This window comes from Phalacrocorax aristotelis, chromosome 3, assembly GCF_949628215.1.
Source record: "Phalacrocorax aristotelis chromosome 3, bGulAri2.1, whole genome shotgun sequence".
Taxonomy (NCBI): domain Eukaryota; kingdom Metazoa; phylum Chordata; class Aves; order Suliformes; family Phalacrocoracidae; genus Phalacrocorax; species Phalacrocorax aristotelis.
In genome coordinates this window covers 108,331,444-108,348,025 of record NC_134278.1, presented here as the reverse complement: position 1 = coordinate 108,348,025, position 16,582 = coordinate 108,331,444, and the positions used below count along the sequence as shown (strand labels likewise).

At 41.5% G+C, this 16,582-nt stretch overlaps 1 protein-coding gene across 2 annotated transcripts; it reads left to right on the top strand.

Annotated features, from left to right (window-relative positions):
• The first annotated feature begins 552 nt into the window (after positions 1 to 552).
• On the top strand, positions 553 to 11,325 carry COX7A2L (cytochrome c oxidase subunit 7A2 like). Of its 2 annotated transcripts, XM_075089021.1 has the most exons (3): positions 553 to 971; positions 9,959 to 10,093; positions 10,987 to 11,325. In XM_075089021.1, the coding sequence occupies exons 1-3, from the start codon at positions 900 to 902 to the stop codon at positions 11,128 to 11,130; spliced, it is 351 nt and encodes a 116-aa protein (XP_074945122.1). In that variant the 5' UTR covers positions 553 to 899; the 3' UTR covers positions 11,131 to 11,325. The 2 variants fall into 2 exon arrangements, with proteins under 2 accessions (XP_074945122.1, XP_074945121.1); XM_075089020.1 differs by lacking the exon at positions 9,959 to 10,093 and having other exon boundaries at positions 803 to 971.
• The last annotated feature ends 5,257 nt before the right edge of the window (positions 11,326 to 16,582 follow it).

Sequence of the window (16,582 nt, the reverse complement as noted above, 5' to 3'; positions counted from 1 at the left end):
ATCACCACTCAACACCCACAGGCCCTGGAGCTAAACCCTACGGTGTTGTACCTTCAGCCTTTGGGCTGCTAGGCTGCTCAGGAAGATGAAATTCACACCACCAGCAGCATCATATCACATTCCCCTAGCTCATGATGCTGATTTCATTTAATGAAAGTCTTATCTTATGAAACAGAGATTTCAGATGTTCTCGAGAGACAGCAGGAGAGAAGAGAATCACTGGATAGAGGGGAGGCACAGAGAGTAAGCTCCAGCAGACAAAACCGCCCCTGTCCTTCCTTAGCCCCCATCTGAGAACAAACACTTCAGAGCCAGCCGCCACCAAACCCTGGACACCCTACGCCCCCGGCGGTACCTCCGCGGCGGCCCGAGGCGGGGGCGGATTTCACCCGCGCGCGCCCTCCTCCCGCACCGCCGCGGCCCCTCCCCTCGCACTCCTCCCTCCCTCTGGGGACGGGGCCTCAACTTCCGCTCTCGCTGATTGGCTGGTGCCAGCCCTGCCCCTCGACCCACTCCGCCCCCCGCCGCAAGCCCGCATCCCGCGACCGTTTCCCTTCGGCGGGCAGTGCTCCGCACGCGCACTACAGCTCGGCCCCCCTCTTAGGGGCCCGGCCCGTTGCCTGATTGAAAATTACTGCCAGCGTTACTTTGAGAGCGGTAGGCGTTTGAGGGAGAGAGGCGCTCCCGCTGCTTTAGTAACGACTTATGTATTTCGCCGGGTTTTTTTTGCTACCCCGTTCCCTTGGCGGCTTCCCGTCCTCATCGCCCCCCAGGCGCTCGTGGCCGGGGTTCCGCGAGCCGGCGGGCCCTTGCGCGTTAGGGCGTGGCAAAGAGCCGGTTGGGGTCCTCCCGCGCCAGGCGCCGCAGCCGGTGGGCAGCGCGTGCCGGTGGCCCCCACCATGTACTACAAGTTCAACGGCTTCACGCAGCGGCTGGTCGGGGCTGCGGCCTCCGCCGCCTACAACCCCCAGGTAACCGGGCCGTCGCCCCCACCCCTCGGACGTCCCCGCGGCCGTGACCTTCGCCGTCCTCTTCCTCGCCCGCCGACCCCGGCGGGGCTCGGGGGCTCTGGCCGCCGGGGGAAGCCCGCGGCGGGGCTTGGGCCGAGTCCCGCGCGGTGGCGGCGGGGAGCTGGAGTTGCCGAGCGAGTGCGCGCTCCCGGGCGGAGAGCACTCGGCTACTGCTGCGGCGGTTGCCGCCTGACCTGCCGGCCCGGGCCTTCCCGGCAGGGCCTTCGGGGCCTGCTGGCGCTTCTCTCTCTGGGGAAGGGATCTTCCGCGCCCCACCCCCGGTGCGCACGCGGGCGACGCTGACCTGTCGTGTCACCTCGGGCAAGGCGAGACGCCTGGTTCCACAGCGCACCTCCTGGTCCCGCTTTGGGATGTGTCGGGCGTTACTGCAAGAAGCTAACGCGCTCTCATCCTGTAGGACTGCCCCTGAGCTAGAACGGTGGCTGGTGGTGGTTTAAAATCGCAGCTAGCAAATGCGGACAGGAGTGCAACTAGTCCCCCGCTTGTGTCTGTGCATGCAGAAAAACTAATTACTGAAAGCATTAAAACTCTTACTAGAGACAACACACATCCACAGAAGTTCGTTTAAAGCAAAATGACAAACAGCTTTTCCTCTGTATGATGCTGACATATTTACTGAGTGTATACAGGTTAAAGGTTGCATTAAATAGGCTTATGCTGTCCACACTTTAAAGTATATGGTTAATCCTGTGGGAGTGGAGGGGAGCTGAGGGAGGGGAGAGTGGATCCTGATCACATCAGCTATTTCAAGACATTAAGGAGTTGCATATTAGTGAAAAGAAATCACAGACCTTGTTTTCTTTTTTTGTACATCAGCATAGATTCCCAAGTAACAGTAGGAAGATCTGTAATCATGGGACAAATGCAGCATGGTTGCTATGCAGCATTAAGTTTCTGAATAAAGTTTGAAAAACTTAAGTTCTTACAGTGTAGTAATAAAACCCCCAGCCTGGTGGTTAAGGATCAGAGGAATAATTATTAAAAAGTTGTCCTTCCAAATAACTGCCTTCAGAGAGCAAACATATCTGATATGACTTGAGGTTTTAAGAAAGAAAGAAAAAAAAAGAAAACCCTGTGTACACACAGAATTGAAATCAAAGTTATGGTTTACCTTTTTCCTGATAAATGCATTAATAAAAGGTAACAAAGACTATATTCTTGTAGACTAATATGTATTGTTGTGATACACAGATAACTGCTTCATTCTTTCGTAGTCTAATTCTGTTAGCAACCTAGTTCTGCTTTCCTGGATATCCTTGACTATGCAAGTTTCACTTGGAAAATCCAGTCATCTTCTGCAAGCAAGAGTATTGTATTAAGCTTCTGTAAAATCTCAAATTGTTTCAAGGGGCCCAGACCAACTACAGGCCTTTTAATTTTGATTTCTTTCAAAGCTGAGATGTTGTAGTTGAGATGGACAATTAGAAAGGTTAAGAGAACCATATGATCAGGCTTAGCATAGTGGTTAATGGGTCATACTCTGCTGAGATGCTCATAACAAGTGGAATACTGCAGGTTACTGCAGGACTTTATCAATTACCTGGAGCAGGCAATAGAGTGCACTCTTGTAAGGTTTGCAGAAGCCATTAAGGCAGTGGCTCCAAAATGTTTGAAGTAGAGCTGCCATTCAGAGGGACCTGTCTAGAGTGGAGGAATGAGCCGACAGGAACACTATGAACTTCCATGAGGAAAAAAGACAAAGTTGTGCATGTGGGAAGGAAGAGCTCCTGGCAGGGATATGAGCTGGGAACTGACAGGCTGGTGGGAGCAGTGCCGTGGTAGAGACCCTGGAGGTACTAGCAGACAGCAAGCTGGTTGTGAGCCAGCAGCGTGTCCTACCTGTAAAGGAGGCCAACAGCATCCTGGGCTGATTCACCACGTGTGTAGCCAGTAGATGAAGGAAAGTGATGATCTCCCTCTACTCAGCACTCACTGGATCACATCTATGTACTGCATCCCCTTGTGGGCCCCCCAGTATCAGAATGTTCTTAATCAACTGGAGCAAGTTGAGCAGAGGTCACCAAGATGGTCAGGGGGACGGAGCACTTGCCCTTTGAGGAGGGGGTGAGGAAACGGGGCTGCTTCTACCTGGAGAAGAGAAGGTGTAGGGAGGAGGGGGGCAGATACCAGCCCCCCTGTCCAGCCAGCACCTACAGGTTATCAAGACAGTGGAGCCAGGCTATGCCCAATGGTGCATTGTGGGAGGGCAAAAGATGACAGGCATAAACTGCAGCAGGAAGGGTTCAAACTGGACATAAGGAAAGATGTTTTCAATGTGAGAACGGTCAGGCAGGGGAGTGGGTCCCTAGGGATGTTATGCAGTCTCCGTCCTTGGAGGCTTTCAAGGCCAGACCAGGCAAAACCCACAGCAACCTGGTCTCACCGCAATTTGGACTAAAGAGCTGTAGAGGGCCCTTCCATCCTGAGTTACATGAATGATCATTACCTTAACCATCCTGAATGCTGATCTTAAGTTAACATTCAGGTACCAGTGACTTCCTGATATGGCACTTTGTGGCACAATAAGATTTTTTTATCCTCCTCTTTGCCCATCGCTCTTTGGAAGGCTTCCTGGGTAGCTATTGGGGAGCAAGGGTGCAGGACACAGGGAAGACAGTGGAATAAATAATATGTTAAAGTCTAGAAGAATGTCTGTTCATTAAGAGTATGTCCAACAGGCGCCTGTGCTAGAAAACACTCTTGCCACTATTTCAGTGTTTGGGGCACTTCTTACCTCTTCTACACAAAGTTATATTCACAGAATAAACATTAACTCACACTTCATTTGCGTAGAGGAAAGCAAAGGCTAGGGTTACCATTGTGGTATGGGTTGGAAGGGCTTCAAGCCCAAGCAGTAAAGTACCTCCTTTCTGGAAGAGTAGAGTTTAGAGCATTATGTCTTAGCCTCTAGGTCTTTGTAACTATTTTTCTGCAAGTAATGCATCCTTTTTAGGATCCTAAGAGAAAAGCCCCAACACAGAAATACAGAAAGCTCTGATAACCACCTGGAATAAAGTTATCCTAAAGACAACGCTCCTGGCTTCTGGAGCGCAGGTTGTAGAGTACTGCTTACCTTTCTGTTCAGCAGGCTCCATCACATTATAACAGTCATTCCATTTTAAGTACATCTTTATTTTTTAGGGATTGAAAAGGCAGAAGCAAGATAAGGGAATGCAGAATTCTCTAGTATCCCACATTCTGGTCTGTTAATGAATATTAGGTATGTATGAATATCATAGCACTAGATAAAGACATAATAAATTCTGAAATCTTGACATCTTATAGATTAAAATGCTCTAGTGTTGTATATCAAAATTGGTTCATAAAGGGTCTATGCAAAACTAGCTCCACAAATAGGTATCATTGCAGATAGGGAAAAAAAAAGTCTAGATAGATCTTACTGCAGTGCTCTGCAAGGCAGGAAAGAGAATGTCCAGGAAATAGAAACACTTTTCTAGAACATGGTAATAATTTCTTTTTAGGTCATCATCGGGCATTATATTTCATTTCATTGTCATCACTGAAACGTTGAAACTTAATTTTTGAGAGAATATAGTTGAGAATATGAGATTGTATCCAAGCAGGAGCATTTTACATAAGTCTTATGAATATTGTCTCGCTTTACAAATGTGGGGTTTTTTCATATTGATGAAAGAAACACTGTCTTTTGTATCTGGCTTGCCATTCACACAGCTCAGTCCTCAACTGTGGCACACGGATGTGCTACACAATAGAATGGCTACAGTTTAAAAAGTTATCTTCAATCCCTTTTTATGGTGTTCTTAGGCCAGCTTTTTGGTAGTTTGTTTTTATTTTTTTTTTAAGTTTAAGTTTTTACTCCCAGGTGATGCATTCAGACACATCAGTCTGAAAATTTTTTGCAATAGATATTAAAACAGGAAAGGAATCATGTGAGTAAGTATATGTTAAATCCAAAACAAAGTAAATCTTTTTCCTGTTGATTTCATTACTGTATTTAATAAAGCCATAGCTCAGCGTGTAAATGGTTTGCTTTTTATGCTTCCGTTTATCTTGATGTTTCTGGAAAAAATTAAGACATCCAGTGATTCAAATTCTGCTTGGTCAAATAGGCAGTATAATAGTTCACTCTATCCTGTACTGTTACATTCTGATGCACGTTTAAGCTTATTGTGGGCTTGCAAAATATCCTTCGAAACTTATTTCAGAAATTCTTCTGCTGACAGTAACATAACTAGCAGCTTATACTAACCAAAAAAACCCACCAACAACTTAGTTTGAAACCTGTATTGTTCTTTCCATCTCAGTCTTAGTATTCCTTAGATTTAATTTTGCCTTTAACAAAGTTACGTACAGTAGTATGAACAATTTAGCCTGTGTGAATAAATGGGAACCTTCTCAGCTAGTGCAGGTGAGGAATCAAATGGGTTAAAAACTACTGCTCATATTTGGGAGGATAATGACTGCCATAACCATTACAAATACAATAAAAACTGTTAATTCAAAGATTTGGCTTATGTTTAAAGTACAAGTAGTGGGACCAGTTTCAGATGCCATCAGGTGAAGACAGCTATATGAACTTTTCCCTAATTCTTCAAGGCTGACCATGATCCTAGTAGAAATTTAGTCATACTACCATATCTTCACTTGATAAAACATATTTTGCTTGTTGCTATTTCAAACCCTCATGAACCACAGATATTTTGATTTTAGCTGTTACAAATTGCTTGGAGTTCATTGAGAAACTATAATGGTTAGCTTTTTGTGCTGTATATGATACTTAAAATGTACACAAAATCACTTTTACTTAAGTGTGCCATCCCAATACAAAGCCTCAAGTGATCCTACCTCAAAGCATCCTTGTGTTAGTGGTAAATATATTTAACCTCTTATAGTGAGGTACGTTCTACTATGAAGGACCTGCTATTTAGGTTAGAAGTGTCTAGGTTCAGCAAGTTCATAAAAGTTATTTCAATGCATGTGCTGAAATAATAATTCTAACCTTACCTTTCTTTCCCGTTTCCCCTTTTCATTTTGGTCTTTACCTCAGTTTTTTCTACTTTCTCATTCTCTGATCTGTTTGAGCAATCCCCCTAACATTTAAAAACTTAAGTATGGTGCTAGCTCCATTAAACTGTGCTCAAATCTTTAACTCTTCTGTGCTGTCAGGAAAATGTAGATCCAACTTGGGAGTTCATGCAAGCAAGGCATAAGTTTGTTCTAACTTTGAGCATGTTGGCCAACCAACAGATTGAAGGTCCTAAGACTTTCAGACCTGTGACACAAAAACACACTTTACAGAGGGCTAAGCAGAGAATTTTGTGTTTGTTTTTGGATTAGCTACCTTTCATTGTGAAATTCAGCATTTGACAAAGTCATTGCTGTAGTGTGCTGATGGAATCGGCTGATGTTGACTCTTCTGCACAAGTACACCTGCTGTACTTTGTCCAAGAATTGGAACAAATTCCTGTTAATGTTAATAGAAGATTAACACCTTAGTATCAAAAGAGGAATTACCAATGTGAAACATTTTCTTACAACGCATAGGTCAAATGTGTAGAGGCATTAATTCCTCAGTACTATCTTGAGTGTAGTGGGACACTAATGTTATGAAATAAACCTGCAGCTTTAGTCCTGTTAAATATAAGTGACAATTAAGGGTCATTTAAGGTGTCTTAATGACATGCATAAAAAATCATCTGGGCTGAAATTTGTATGTGTAATGCTGAGGATTTCTCTTCAGCTACACTAAGCTTAGCAAGCAGCTGAGTATGAGATAAAGCACTTGCCACTTTCTCTCACTGAACACAGACAAGTACCCAGCTGGAACAGCCACACAGTTACACTAGTTAGGTAAGCTTGGTTGGAGCTGACCACAAGATTCACTCATGGATGGAATTCAAGTGGAATTTTATGTTGGGGTGAGGGACCCTGATTAATTCAGTGTCTGTGGTAGGCAAACTGAACAGTCTGTCTCCTGCAGAATGCTTTTGTTGTACTCCTCCTTCCTGAAGCCAATGACCATTATCTATGATTTTTATTTAAATTGCTATGTGATGTTCTTAACTGGTATCATGCTGCTTTGGAAGTCAATTACAGCAGTACACTGATAATTATATTAATTTTCTAAAATGGTTTCATTTGATTTCATGATGAAGTTAGTCACATGAGTCAGGTTTGAACCACCTGTTGCTCCAACAGAGAGGGATCTTGTAACTATCGGAATAGGAATGTATTTCTAAAGCCTGAAAAAGTGATAACTTACAGTTGTTAACAAGACTGATTTCACTGTTCTAATAGTAATCTGTAGAGTGTGTCTCACATCCAGGTGGTATCCTGTAGAGGGAGCGGTTTTAGCACTAATAGCAAATAGTAGGGGTTGCTAGTCACATTTTTAAGCCCCCTATCTGAGTTTAGGAATGATGAAAGAAGTATCTTTATGGAACTGTTTGAAGTAGTTTGCAGCTTACTCCAATTCTCGGTATTTCCAGCTTCTATACACTACAGATAGCTCATGAAATAAAGTAGACATGATCACAACAACAGGAATTGCAATGATCTAGTAAGTGTGGAAGAGATCTCAAAGACTGCTCCTGCAAAGGTTGGGCCCTCAGAAAGGCAAAAGTGAGATTCAGAAGCGGAAACTTAAAGGAAGATGAAAGATTCACATTGCTGTGATACTAAAAATCAAGAAGGCAAGAACAATTTTGGAGAAAAAGTCACCTGCACATTTGGCATAAACATCTGTTCTATAGTTCTTTCTAACAAATCACCAACCTTTTAAGGACAAATCTAGTAAAGTACTTAAAGTTCTTACAGACAAAAATACTGGTTCAAAACTGCTTTCTTCAAGTATTTTGGCATAGCTGGTACTTAGCCTTGAATATATAGTCAGTAACTTCCCCTGGCTAATAATAGTTTCTTAGATGCTTCTTTCTTACTGGTGTGACCAGAATTGCTTAGTCTTAAATAATTCAGTACTTTCCTTCTGTGCAAGTGGTGTGGTTTAGCCCTAAGCAGCAACTAAACACCACGCAGCGGCGCCCTCACTCCCCCCACCGCTGTGGAATGGGGGAGAGAATCGGAAGGACCAAAGAAAGAAAACTCGTGGGTTGAGATAAGAACAGGTTAATAATTAAAATAAAACAATAATAATAATATGAAAAGGAAACTAATGAGAGAGAAAAAGGTGAAACCTCAGGAGGAGGGGGGAAAAAACCAAACCCCAAATAACAAGTGATGCAACTGCTCACCACCTGCCATCCACCGCTGCCAGTCCCTGAGCCGTGATCGCTGCTTCCCCCGGCCAGCTTCCCCCAGTTAATATACTGGGCATGACATTATACAGTATAGAATACCCCTTTGGTCAGTTTGGATCAGCTATCTTGGCTGTGCCTCCTCCCCTCCCGCATTTTTATGCGCCTGGTAGAGCATGGGAGGCTGGAATAGTCCTTGACTAGTACAAGCACTACCTAGCAACAGTTAAAACATCAGTATGTTATCAATATTATTGTCATACTAAGTCTAAAACACAGCACTATACCAGCTACAGTGCAGAAAATTAAGTACATCCTAGCTAAAACCATGGCAGCATGCCTGTTCAGTAGGAAGGCGCTAGTTACTGAATGTGTCAGAGAATCCAGTTTTGGCTGCTGCCTTTCGAAACATAACCAAGAAGGTCACAAAGGGATTCTAATATTCATTCAGGCACTAGAAAAGTGGGAAGCTGGACACATGTCTTCAGGATGGAGCCCTGATAACCATTCCACAGGCTATTTTGGGATGTTGAGAAAGATGGTCTTTCTGTTGAAGATGCCAGTTGTAGCAGAGATTTTAGAGAATTTACATATGGAAAAACATGTCTGGTCTATGGCAGGCATAAGTGAAAAGGAGTGCCAGTCTGCTTCCAGCTCCAGATACTGTTCAGGTAGTTCTCTTAAATACAAAATACGTCAACTAGTCCTTTGAACAGAAACCAGAATTTTAGTGCAGCCTTAACTTGACCCATGGAGAGCAATTGCTGCTTCGTTTGTAATGAAAACCTGTTGCATTAACCTACTTGTACAAAGCTTTTAATTTCTGTAGCAAGGTAGAAAAAAATATTACAGCTGTTTCAGGAGCCACAATGTAAAACATCACTGCCATGTGTCCAGGCGTAACTGTTAAATCTAACTATAATAATAAAGGCAAGGAGGCCACCTCATGACGGCTGTGACTGTGGACTTAATCTTATCCATAGACCAGGATTATGTAGTTTTTAATTATGGCAGATGTATAGAGTACCACTCTCTGAACTGAAAGGAAATTAAGTTATGCTGCTCATGGGGAGTACACTGAGGTGTGGGAAGTTGCAGCAGTATGTGAATTGCAGGGTGTAGTTTCACCTACATAAGCTAGCCACCATGTGAGGGCTTCCGGAGTGCCCTTGAGCACCTCTTACTACTTCTGTATGAAGCAAGTGGTCCTAACCCCTTTTATTTTCCTCCTCAAACTACACATCCAAGTTATTTAAGGCCCAGCTATTTATGGCTACTGCTTGCAGCATTCAGGAGGAAGAGTTTATTGAAATCTCTCCCGTTTGACCCAAGCATCAAGCATTTCCTGCTTCTAATCCTACTACTCAGAGCCCTAGATAGTCCGACTATGTGTGAAAAACAAGCAGCAATTTGGACCAAGTACCAGCACAGAAAAACTTGTGATAGCTATGAATTTATGTCATGAAGCAATCAGAAAGGAGGCTTCTGTTGTCCTTGCTAAACCCTGACCCAGAGTTGTAGCTGAGAAAGGAGTGGGCCAACAATGTGTCTTTAGCTCATTGTCACAGGTCTTCATACCAGATAAATATTCTTTGTAATGTATCCTCATAATGACTGGCAGTGTGCCTGCCTAATGTGACAACTGGTACATTTACAAGTGTTATATACCTTGATATTTTAATCTTTATGCAGGGACTCAAACCAATAGTTTCTACTGAATCCCCAGCTCTGACTTGTGGGACAACAACTAAACTTGCTTCAGATTTACCAGCAACTGATTCTTTCTTGGGTAAAAACAAGGTGCCAGACCTACAGAAACTTTTTCAGGTAACGACAACTTTGAGAGTAACTTAAAGAAAGCTGGAGAGTGGGACATATCTTTCCTTATGTTAATGTGGCTAACTACTTCTGTCATTCTACAATACCAAAATTTTGTAAAGTCTAGTTAATAAAGTGTCAAGTACAGTATAACCTGTATACTTGTAGTATAGTATAAGGTGTGTATGCCTCGTATAAGGGAATAATACAGAAAGTTGAAAGTCTGGTAACATTGTCTGTCTTTTCGCTTGCTTCAGAAGTTGCTTATTGATTATTTGACTATTGGAAGCTCTTCCTGTCTGGGAACCAAAGCATATGCCTTAAAGCAGATCTGGAGGAGCAAAGCAGATCGTTACTGTTCTGTGTATAGTAATTTGAATATTACTGAAGATGTTTATAATGCAGTATAAGAAGAGCACAGTAAAGTTTTCAAAGCCAGTTTGTTAGCTATGCAATTTATAAGCATACTAGGACTTTTCATAAGACAAATCAGTTAAGCATTTTTTAAAAACATAAAGAATGTGCTTTATATAATATTCCCTTTTCTCTTACATGCCACTTGCATTTGGAATGTGTCAGTCTGACTCGGTGAATAATTTTTTATACATATCTTTTCACGTTCTTTTGTTAGTGACACTTTTCCCATCCAGGTCCTCTTCAGAAATATTTCAAGATATATTCTTTCTGCCTGCACTTAACAGCTTTGGCTAATAAAATTAACTTGCCTTTGCATTTGTCTTGCTAAATGAAAAAACATAATATATTTGACTGTAGATGGCCTGTTTGTTAGGATGTTTCCCTCATGGAAGTCTCTTAATTTATCTGACGTAGCTTGTTCCTTATGGCCTTGGTATGGGTGTTCATTTCTTTTTTTGTTTGTTTTCTTTTTAAACTTCCCACAGAAAGCAGATGGACTACCAGTACACCTGAAACGAGGAGTTCCAGATAAGCTGCTTTATCGGACCACTATGGCTCTAACAATAGGCGGGACTATCTACTGTCTAGTAGCACTGTACATGGCCTCACAACCAAGAAACCAAAAGTAAATGAACCACGACTCATGGGACTCGTGACGCTTCTCTGAAGGACCTCCTGCATGTATCTCTCTGCACTTGCTTTAAATCTGTGATCGTGTTGGGTTCATTATTCAGATCAAATTTCTTGGAGAAAGTGTTTTTAAATTGGTTGCCTTATGTGTTCTAGAAATCAATATAAACAGACTTAAAGACATCATTTTAACATATGGTTGTAGCTTTGCATTTGTTGTCTTGCAGGAGCATATGAACAGTTGGAGAAAGTTAAGCTTTTCCTTCCTTCCCTTCCCCAACTTAAACAATGTTAGAGATAGGACAGGGCAAATACTCTGTGGGCTATGCTCCATATTCCTTAGTGGGAGGACGTGGCTGGTTTCCAGAACAGTAAAAGCAAATCATGTAATTATTATTACATGCTGAGAACCTGTTTCTGTCATACACAACTCATTTTACATAAGCAGGTGGCAATGGAACTTTTCCAAATGCTGGTGTATTATAAAATATTTGTACCTCTGATGGTAGAACAAAGGGCTTATCTCCCTGGAGCATTTAAAGCAGATTTTTTCTGTAATCTTAGCCTCACTGTATGCAGCAGAGTGCACCAGTATTGTAGTGTCAGTTGTACCAGTTTTTGGACTTTCATTTGTCAAACTATCTTATCGTGCAATAAGACTAACTACATGAATAATAAAATAGGCAAATCTTGAAAGTTTCAGATTACTTCAGCTGGTTTGGTAGTGAAAAACATATTGGTATACTTTTGTCTAAGTTCAACTTGTAGCTCTCAAACCAGACAATTGATCCAGCAATGTTACTGTAATCTTTTTGAGGTGGTAATCCTCTTAAAACCCTCTCTCAGAACTCATTGGGTGTTTAACTGTAATTTTTGGTGAAACAGGTCACTGTCATAGCTCAGCTGCATATTATTTTCAGTTTTCTATTTATGTACACACATACACACACACTTCCTTTGCTGTGTGGGTGGAAGAGAGAGAAGCCAATAAAACCCTTTATTCATTTTCTTTCCCTTGTAATATCATAGCCTTCAACTACAAGTTTCATACAAATCTTCACAAAAAGCATTCTCTAATTCGATAGATCCTTCTCTGTCTATACATTGAGTATTCATTCTTGATCACCCAGCCTCTGAATAAGCATGGATTCACTGGCCTCTGTAAAGACTCATCTGCCCCAGAACTGTGGAGAAAGCACCTTGCATGTAAATAAGGAAAACAGTTGATAACGGAACGTGAAATTCCTATTTCTTCAATATTTTACTAAAAATATTCTGATTTTTTCCCAGTCAAGTTATATCAAAGCCTTATTACTGTTCCATACAAAAGAAAGTAGCTGCTTGTACTGTGACCTCAGGTTTCAGCCAATGTTGGTATTTCAGGGTGGGAGAGATTAAATCATTGGAAAAGAAATTTGTAAGGACAGCAAGAGTCAGAGTAGCAGAGAAAATTAACTTCTCCAGGAACTGACAGCTGTGTTGTCTCTACTGATTAAATGTTTTATCCTCAGTAGCCCATGCTTCCATGGCTCTAAGAATCTTGTGTTGTAGGCTGTTTAATCCTATTTTTAAAAAAAAAGGGGGGAAAGGAGAAAAAAAAAAGCAGCATGGTAGGTTACTGTCTGTCTTCCCTGCACATCACATATTAAGCACTGCCTACAAGACTCTTCTAATAAAAGATACTTTGCACACAAACTTGATAGGTAGATTTTCATAAGGATGAGTTTCCTCAGAGAATTTCTGTGCTCTAAGTTTTTTTTGTTTGGTTTTTTTTTTTTTTTGGGGGGTTGTTTTTTTGTTGTTTTTTTTTTTTTTTAGGAAAAAAACCCTGTTTTAAAGTTCACCTGGATAGTAACAACCTTCTGCTTCTTGCTAAGGCAGGTGTGGATAGACTAAACTGATATCCCATAGCTCATTAACCAGTGGAAATACTCTTCCAAGTACCTGTGGAAAGAATGACAAGAGACCTATCCCTCAGGTCCAGCTTTCTTAAAGGGAACTCAACTAGGAGATTGCTGTAAAGGCCATTGTTGGAGCTACGGTTATCAGAATTGTCTTCCTCTTGCCCAGGGTCTAGATCTTTCCAGCTCTTTGTCAGCAGCTAAAAACTCGTGTGCTAAAGGGGAAAGGAAAACACCATCAAATGTTGCAAGTAACCAGGTACTAGATAATTGTTGTTTGGTTTAGGTTTTCTTTTTTTCAGTGTTTGGATTTTGAAAAACTATTTTCACTTTGCCCTTCTTAAAAAAGCTGACCCAGTTGAAGCAGGATGAGAGTGCTGCTTGTCAGATCTGCATCCCTGGTTCAGTTGAAAGTTAAAAGAACAAAGAGGCATTGCTTGTCTGCAGCCACTGGGCAGGACTCCAATCATGAGAGAAAGAGGAGACTGCATTTCTATATTCCCACAGCACAGTGCTCTGAAGAACAGGAAGGCTTGCAAGCTGTAACCAGGTTAGGCTGCGGCAGCAAAATCTTGCCCCTTTTCTCAATTAATTCTGAGGTCATCATAAAGAAATTACAACGTGGGAAATTGTTTATCTTCCTAGACAAAAAAGCTCTGTTAAATATCTACTTAAAAGTAATTCTGACACCAGACTTCTATGAGGATTCAAGAGAGTTTAAGTGTTTTGAATTACTGTTTGTGATAGCGAGACCTAATCTTATTTTTAAGGCCTCAAGAGCACCCTTACCTTTAAAAGTCTGTCGCTGGCATGATGTTAAATGAGGTCTTAAGTAAAGAGAACAAGGACGCATTGCAGCGTCAAGAAGGCTACTTCAGTATTCTGACTTGTCATCCCCAGAAGTAAGAATCTGACTTGGGTACTACAACTTCATTATACGTCTGTTATGTTCTGCTTTTTTATAAAGACCCTCTCAGTTTTGTCTTAGAAATTATGCAACCTACCAGCACTGAGAGCTGAGAAAACAAGATGCACTTTTAAGTGATAGCTTATACTCAAGTCATTTGGCTTGAATGCACAGTAGAGAATAAATTACAATAAACTCTCATACCCCAAGGTGCTGGGTTTGGAAGGGAAAGCAGCTGAGATTTACAATACTCAGGAACAAAATTGTCTTACATATAATAATCCATCCCCCATGGCATTATCTTATTATTGAGAGACAGTGGGTTTCCTTCTTAAATGATCTCTCTGGCAACCTGAATTCAATCGTTATATCTTTGTAATGGTTTTTAAATAAGATCTCCCTCCCTACTTTTTATGTGGGAGTAGCAGAATAAATGCACTTGAGAAGATGTTGATAGCATGCATGTATGTCTTTCAGCTGCTTTAAAAATAAAAGTATGTTGAGAGGTTCCTCCACGGTATTTCAGTATGACCATACCATCTCAACAGCCTTTTGCCTTAACACTTTAAATTGTCAATAGACTGATTATTTCAGTACTAAGACATTCATTGGTTGATCTTGCCTTAAAGTAAATCTTGGCAAATTAAAAGGCACTGTAAGGAATGAAAGCCAGGCAGACTAAGAAAATGGGCATCTAATCTTATAGACATCAAAAAGCTGAAGTGTTTTAAGAGCTGTTTCCTTGCACATAGGTATATAGCACTTACTCCCTCTTTACCCTCCCTCCTCCAAATTCAAGCCTTCCAAGAGGGTTTAGAAGAGTCACAGATCAGGTTTTTTTACTCCTTTCACAAACCATTACCCCTGCAGATCTTAAAATGTAAAAAATGCAAATGTGTTACACAAAAAGAAAGTGCAGATATTGGGCAAGTTACATGTAAAATAATGCTAAACTGTTCTAAAAAAAGTTATAGCTACCTGCATTTTATGACATAGCATACTAATTTTTTCCCCTCTCCAGCCCTTAACCTCAGTGAAAAGTTTCACAGGAAGCCAAAGTTTGATCTCTGTTTTAAAATGGAAAGTGGGAAGAGCTTACCTGTAATCTAAGCATTAATTTTAGCAATAGACATGAGAAAACAACCTTATAAGTAGTTTGCATATTCAGTACTAATTGCATCTTTGTTTATGAAAGATTATTAATTTGAATCAATTCCAGTTAGCTGCAATGCAAGTGACGCACAGATTGCTACGAGGCAGCATATTTGCTGTGAACGGGAGTGCAAGCATGCCTGGGGTTCAGGAAATTGGGTATATGCTATCAAGTATCTGCATGGCATCTCGCTAGCACCAGATCTTTTCTCCTGGTGATTCTTCTATGATCCCAGACTGCTTTTGGGTTTGGCACTAGACAGAAGGAACCATTTTATTTGTACATTAAATATCTCAAAATAAAAGAAAGTTAGATACAGGGTTCTGTTCCTCCCCCTGCCCCTGGTCTGTTGCACGCAGCCCATTTCTGGCCTACACAAAGGCATTCATCATCCTCTAGCTCCAAAGAGATGATACGCCATGCTAAAACAGTTTTTTAAATAACTCTGCCCAGTGGATCTAGTGCTGCAAAACTAAGGAGGGGGAAATACTTTGCCTCACTTCACGTCAGCTGCATACCACCATTACTTTTCTCCCTTCCTCTCTCCCACATTTTTGTTCTTAGAGCCCATGAAAAGTTTTCTAGTTTACTTCCTTTTTCCCCAGCATTTTTTAAATATTCTGTGCCACAGAAGGAACGCTATTGTTTAAGTGCTTCCAGAGAACTTCTGAAATAGTCACATCAGAAGGTATACATTTGTCACCTGTATTTTTTCTCTGCAAGTTAGAACAAGCCTGGAAGTCTCCTTTGTGAAGTATGTGATCCTGTCAACCCAGCAACTCACGTTTGCTTCAGGTACACAAGTGAACCCTTTAGTACAGTGGCAAGTCTTTGAAGAAGCTGTTCTAGAAGTGTGCAAATGTTGCGGTATCAAATGACTTGCTGCTTTCAAGCACCTGGCTGTATTTCAAAGAAATATATGAAATACTTCTCTGCAATAGTCTTACATTTTGAGCCATATTACTTTGATGTATATTTTACCCATTTTTATATCTTCCTTGCAATTCAGTCATACGCATTAATCTTGCTACTAATTGCTGTATCTGTTTATGGTATGGTACTAGCTCAAACACCCTGGATTCCCTTTCTGATTTCATCCCTGAGCCCTAATTCTGAGTACCCAAAATTAGAAATTTAGGCATTAATTATAACGTGCATCCATTACTGAACTTTCACTTGAGGCATAGAGAGACAGCTAACAGCATCCATAGCAGAGTTCAATATGACATGCCACCGTAAACCGGATGTTCTTCCAACCACACAAAGCCATCTTTAGCATTTTGCATAGTTCTTGTAAGGAAGATCATCTGTGTAATCTTTAGTCGCTTGCTTACTTGCAAGGGAAGACTGAGCATTGTCTAATCCACAATACTGCATAAGTGCAAAATGTGTCTTCCCTTAAACTAAAACCATAACAGCACGTCTTTGGAAGGAGGCAAGGAGATCATGTTTGGGGGAGTGGAGAGGTCGTAAGTGCCAATTCCACCAAC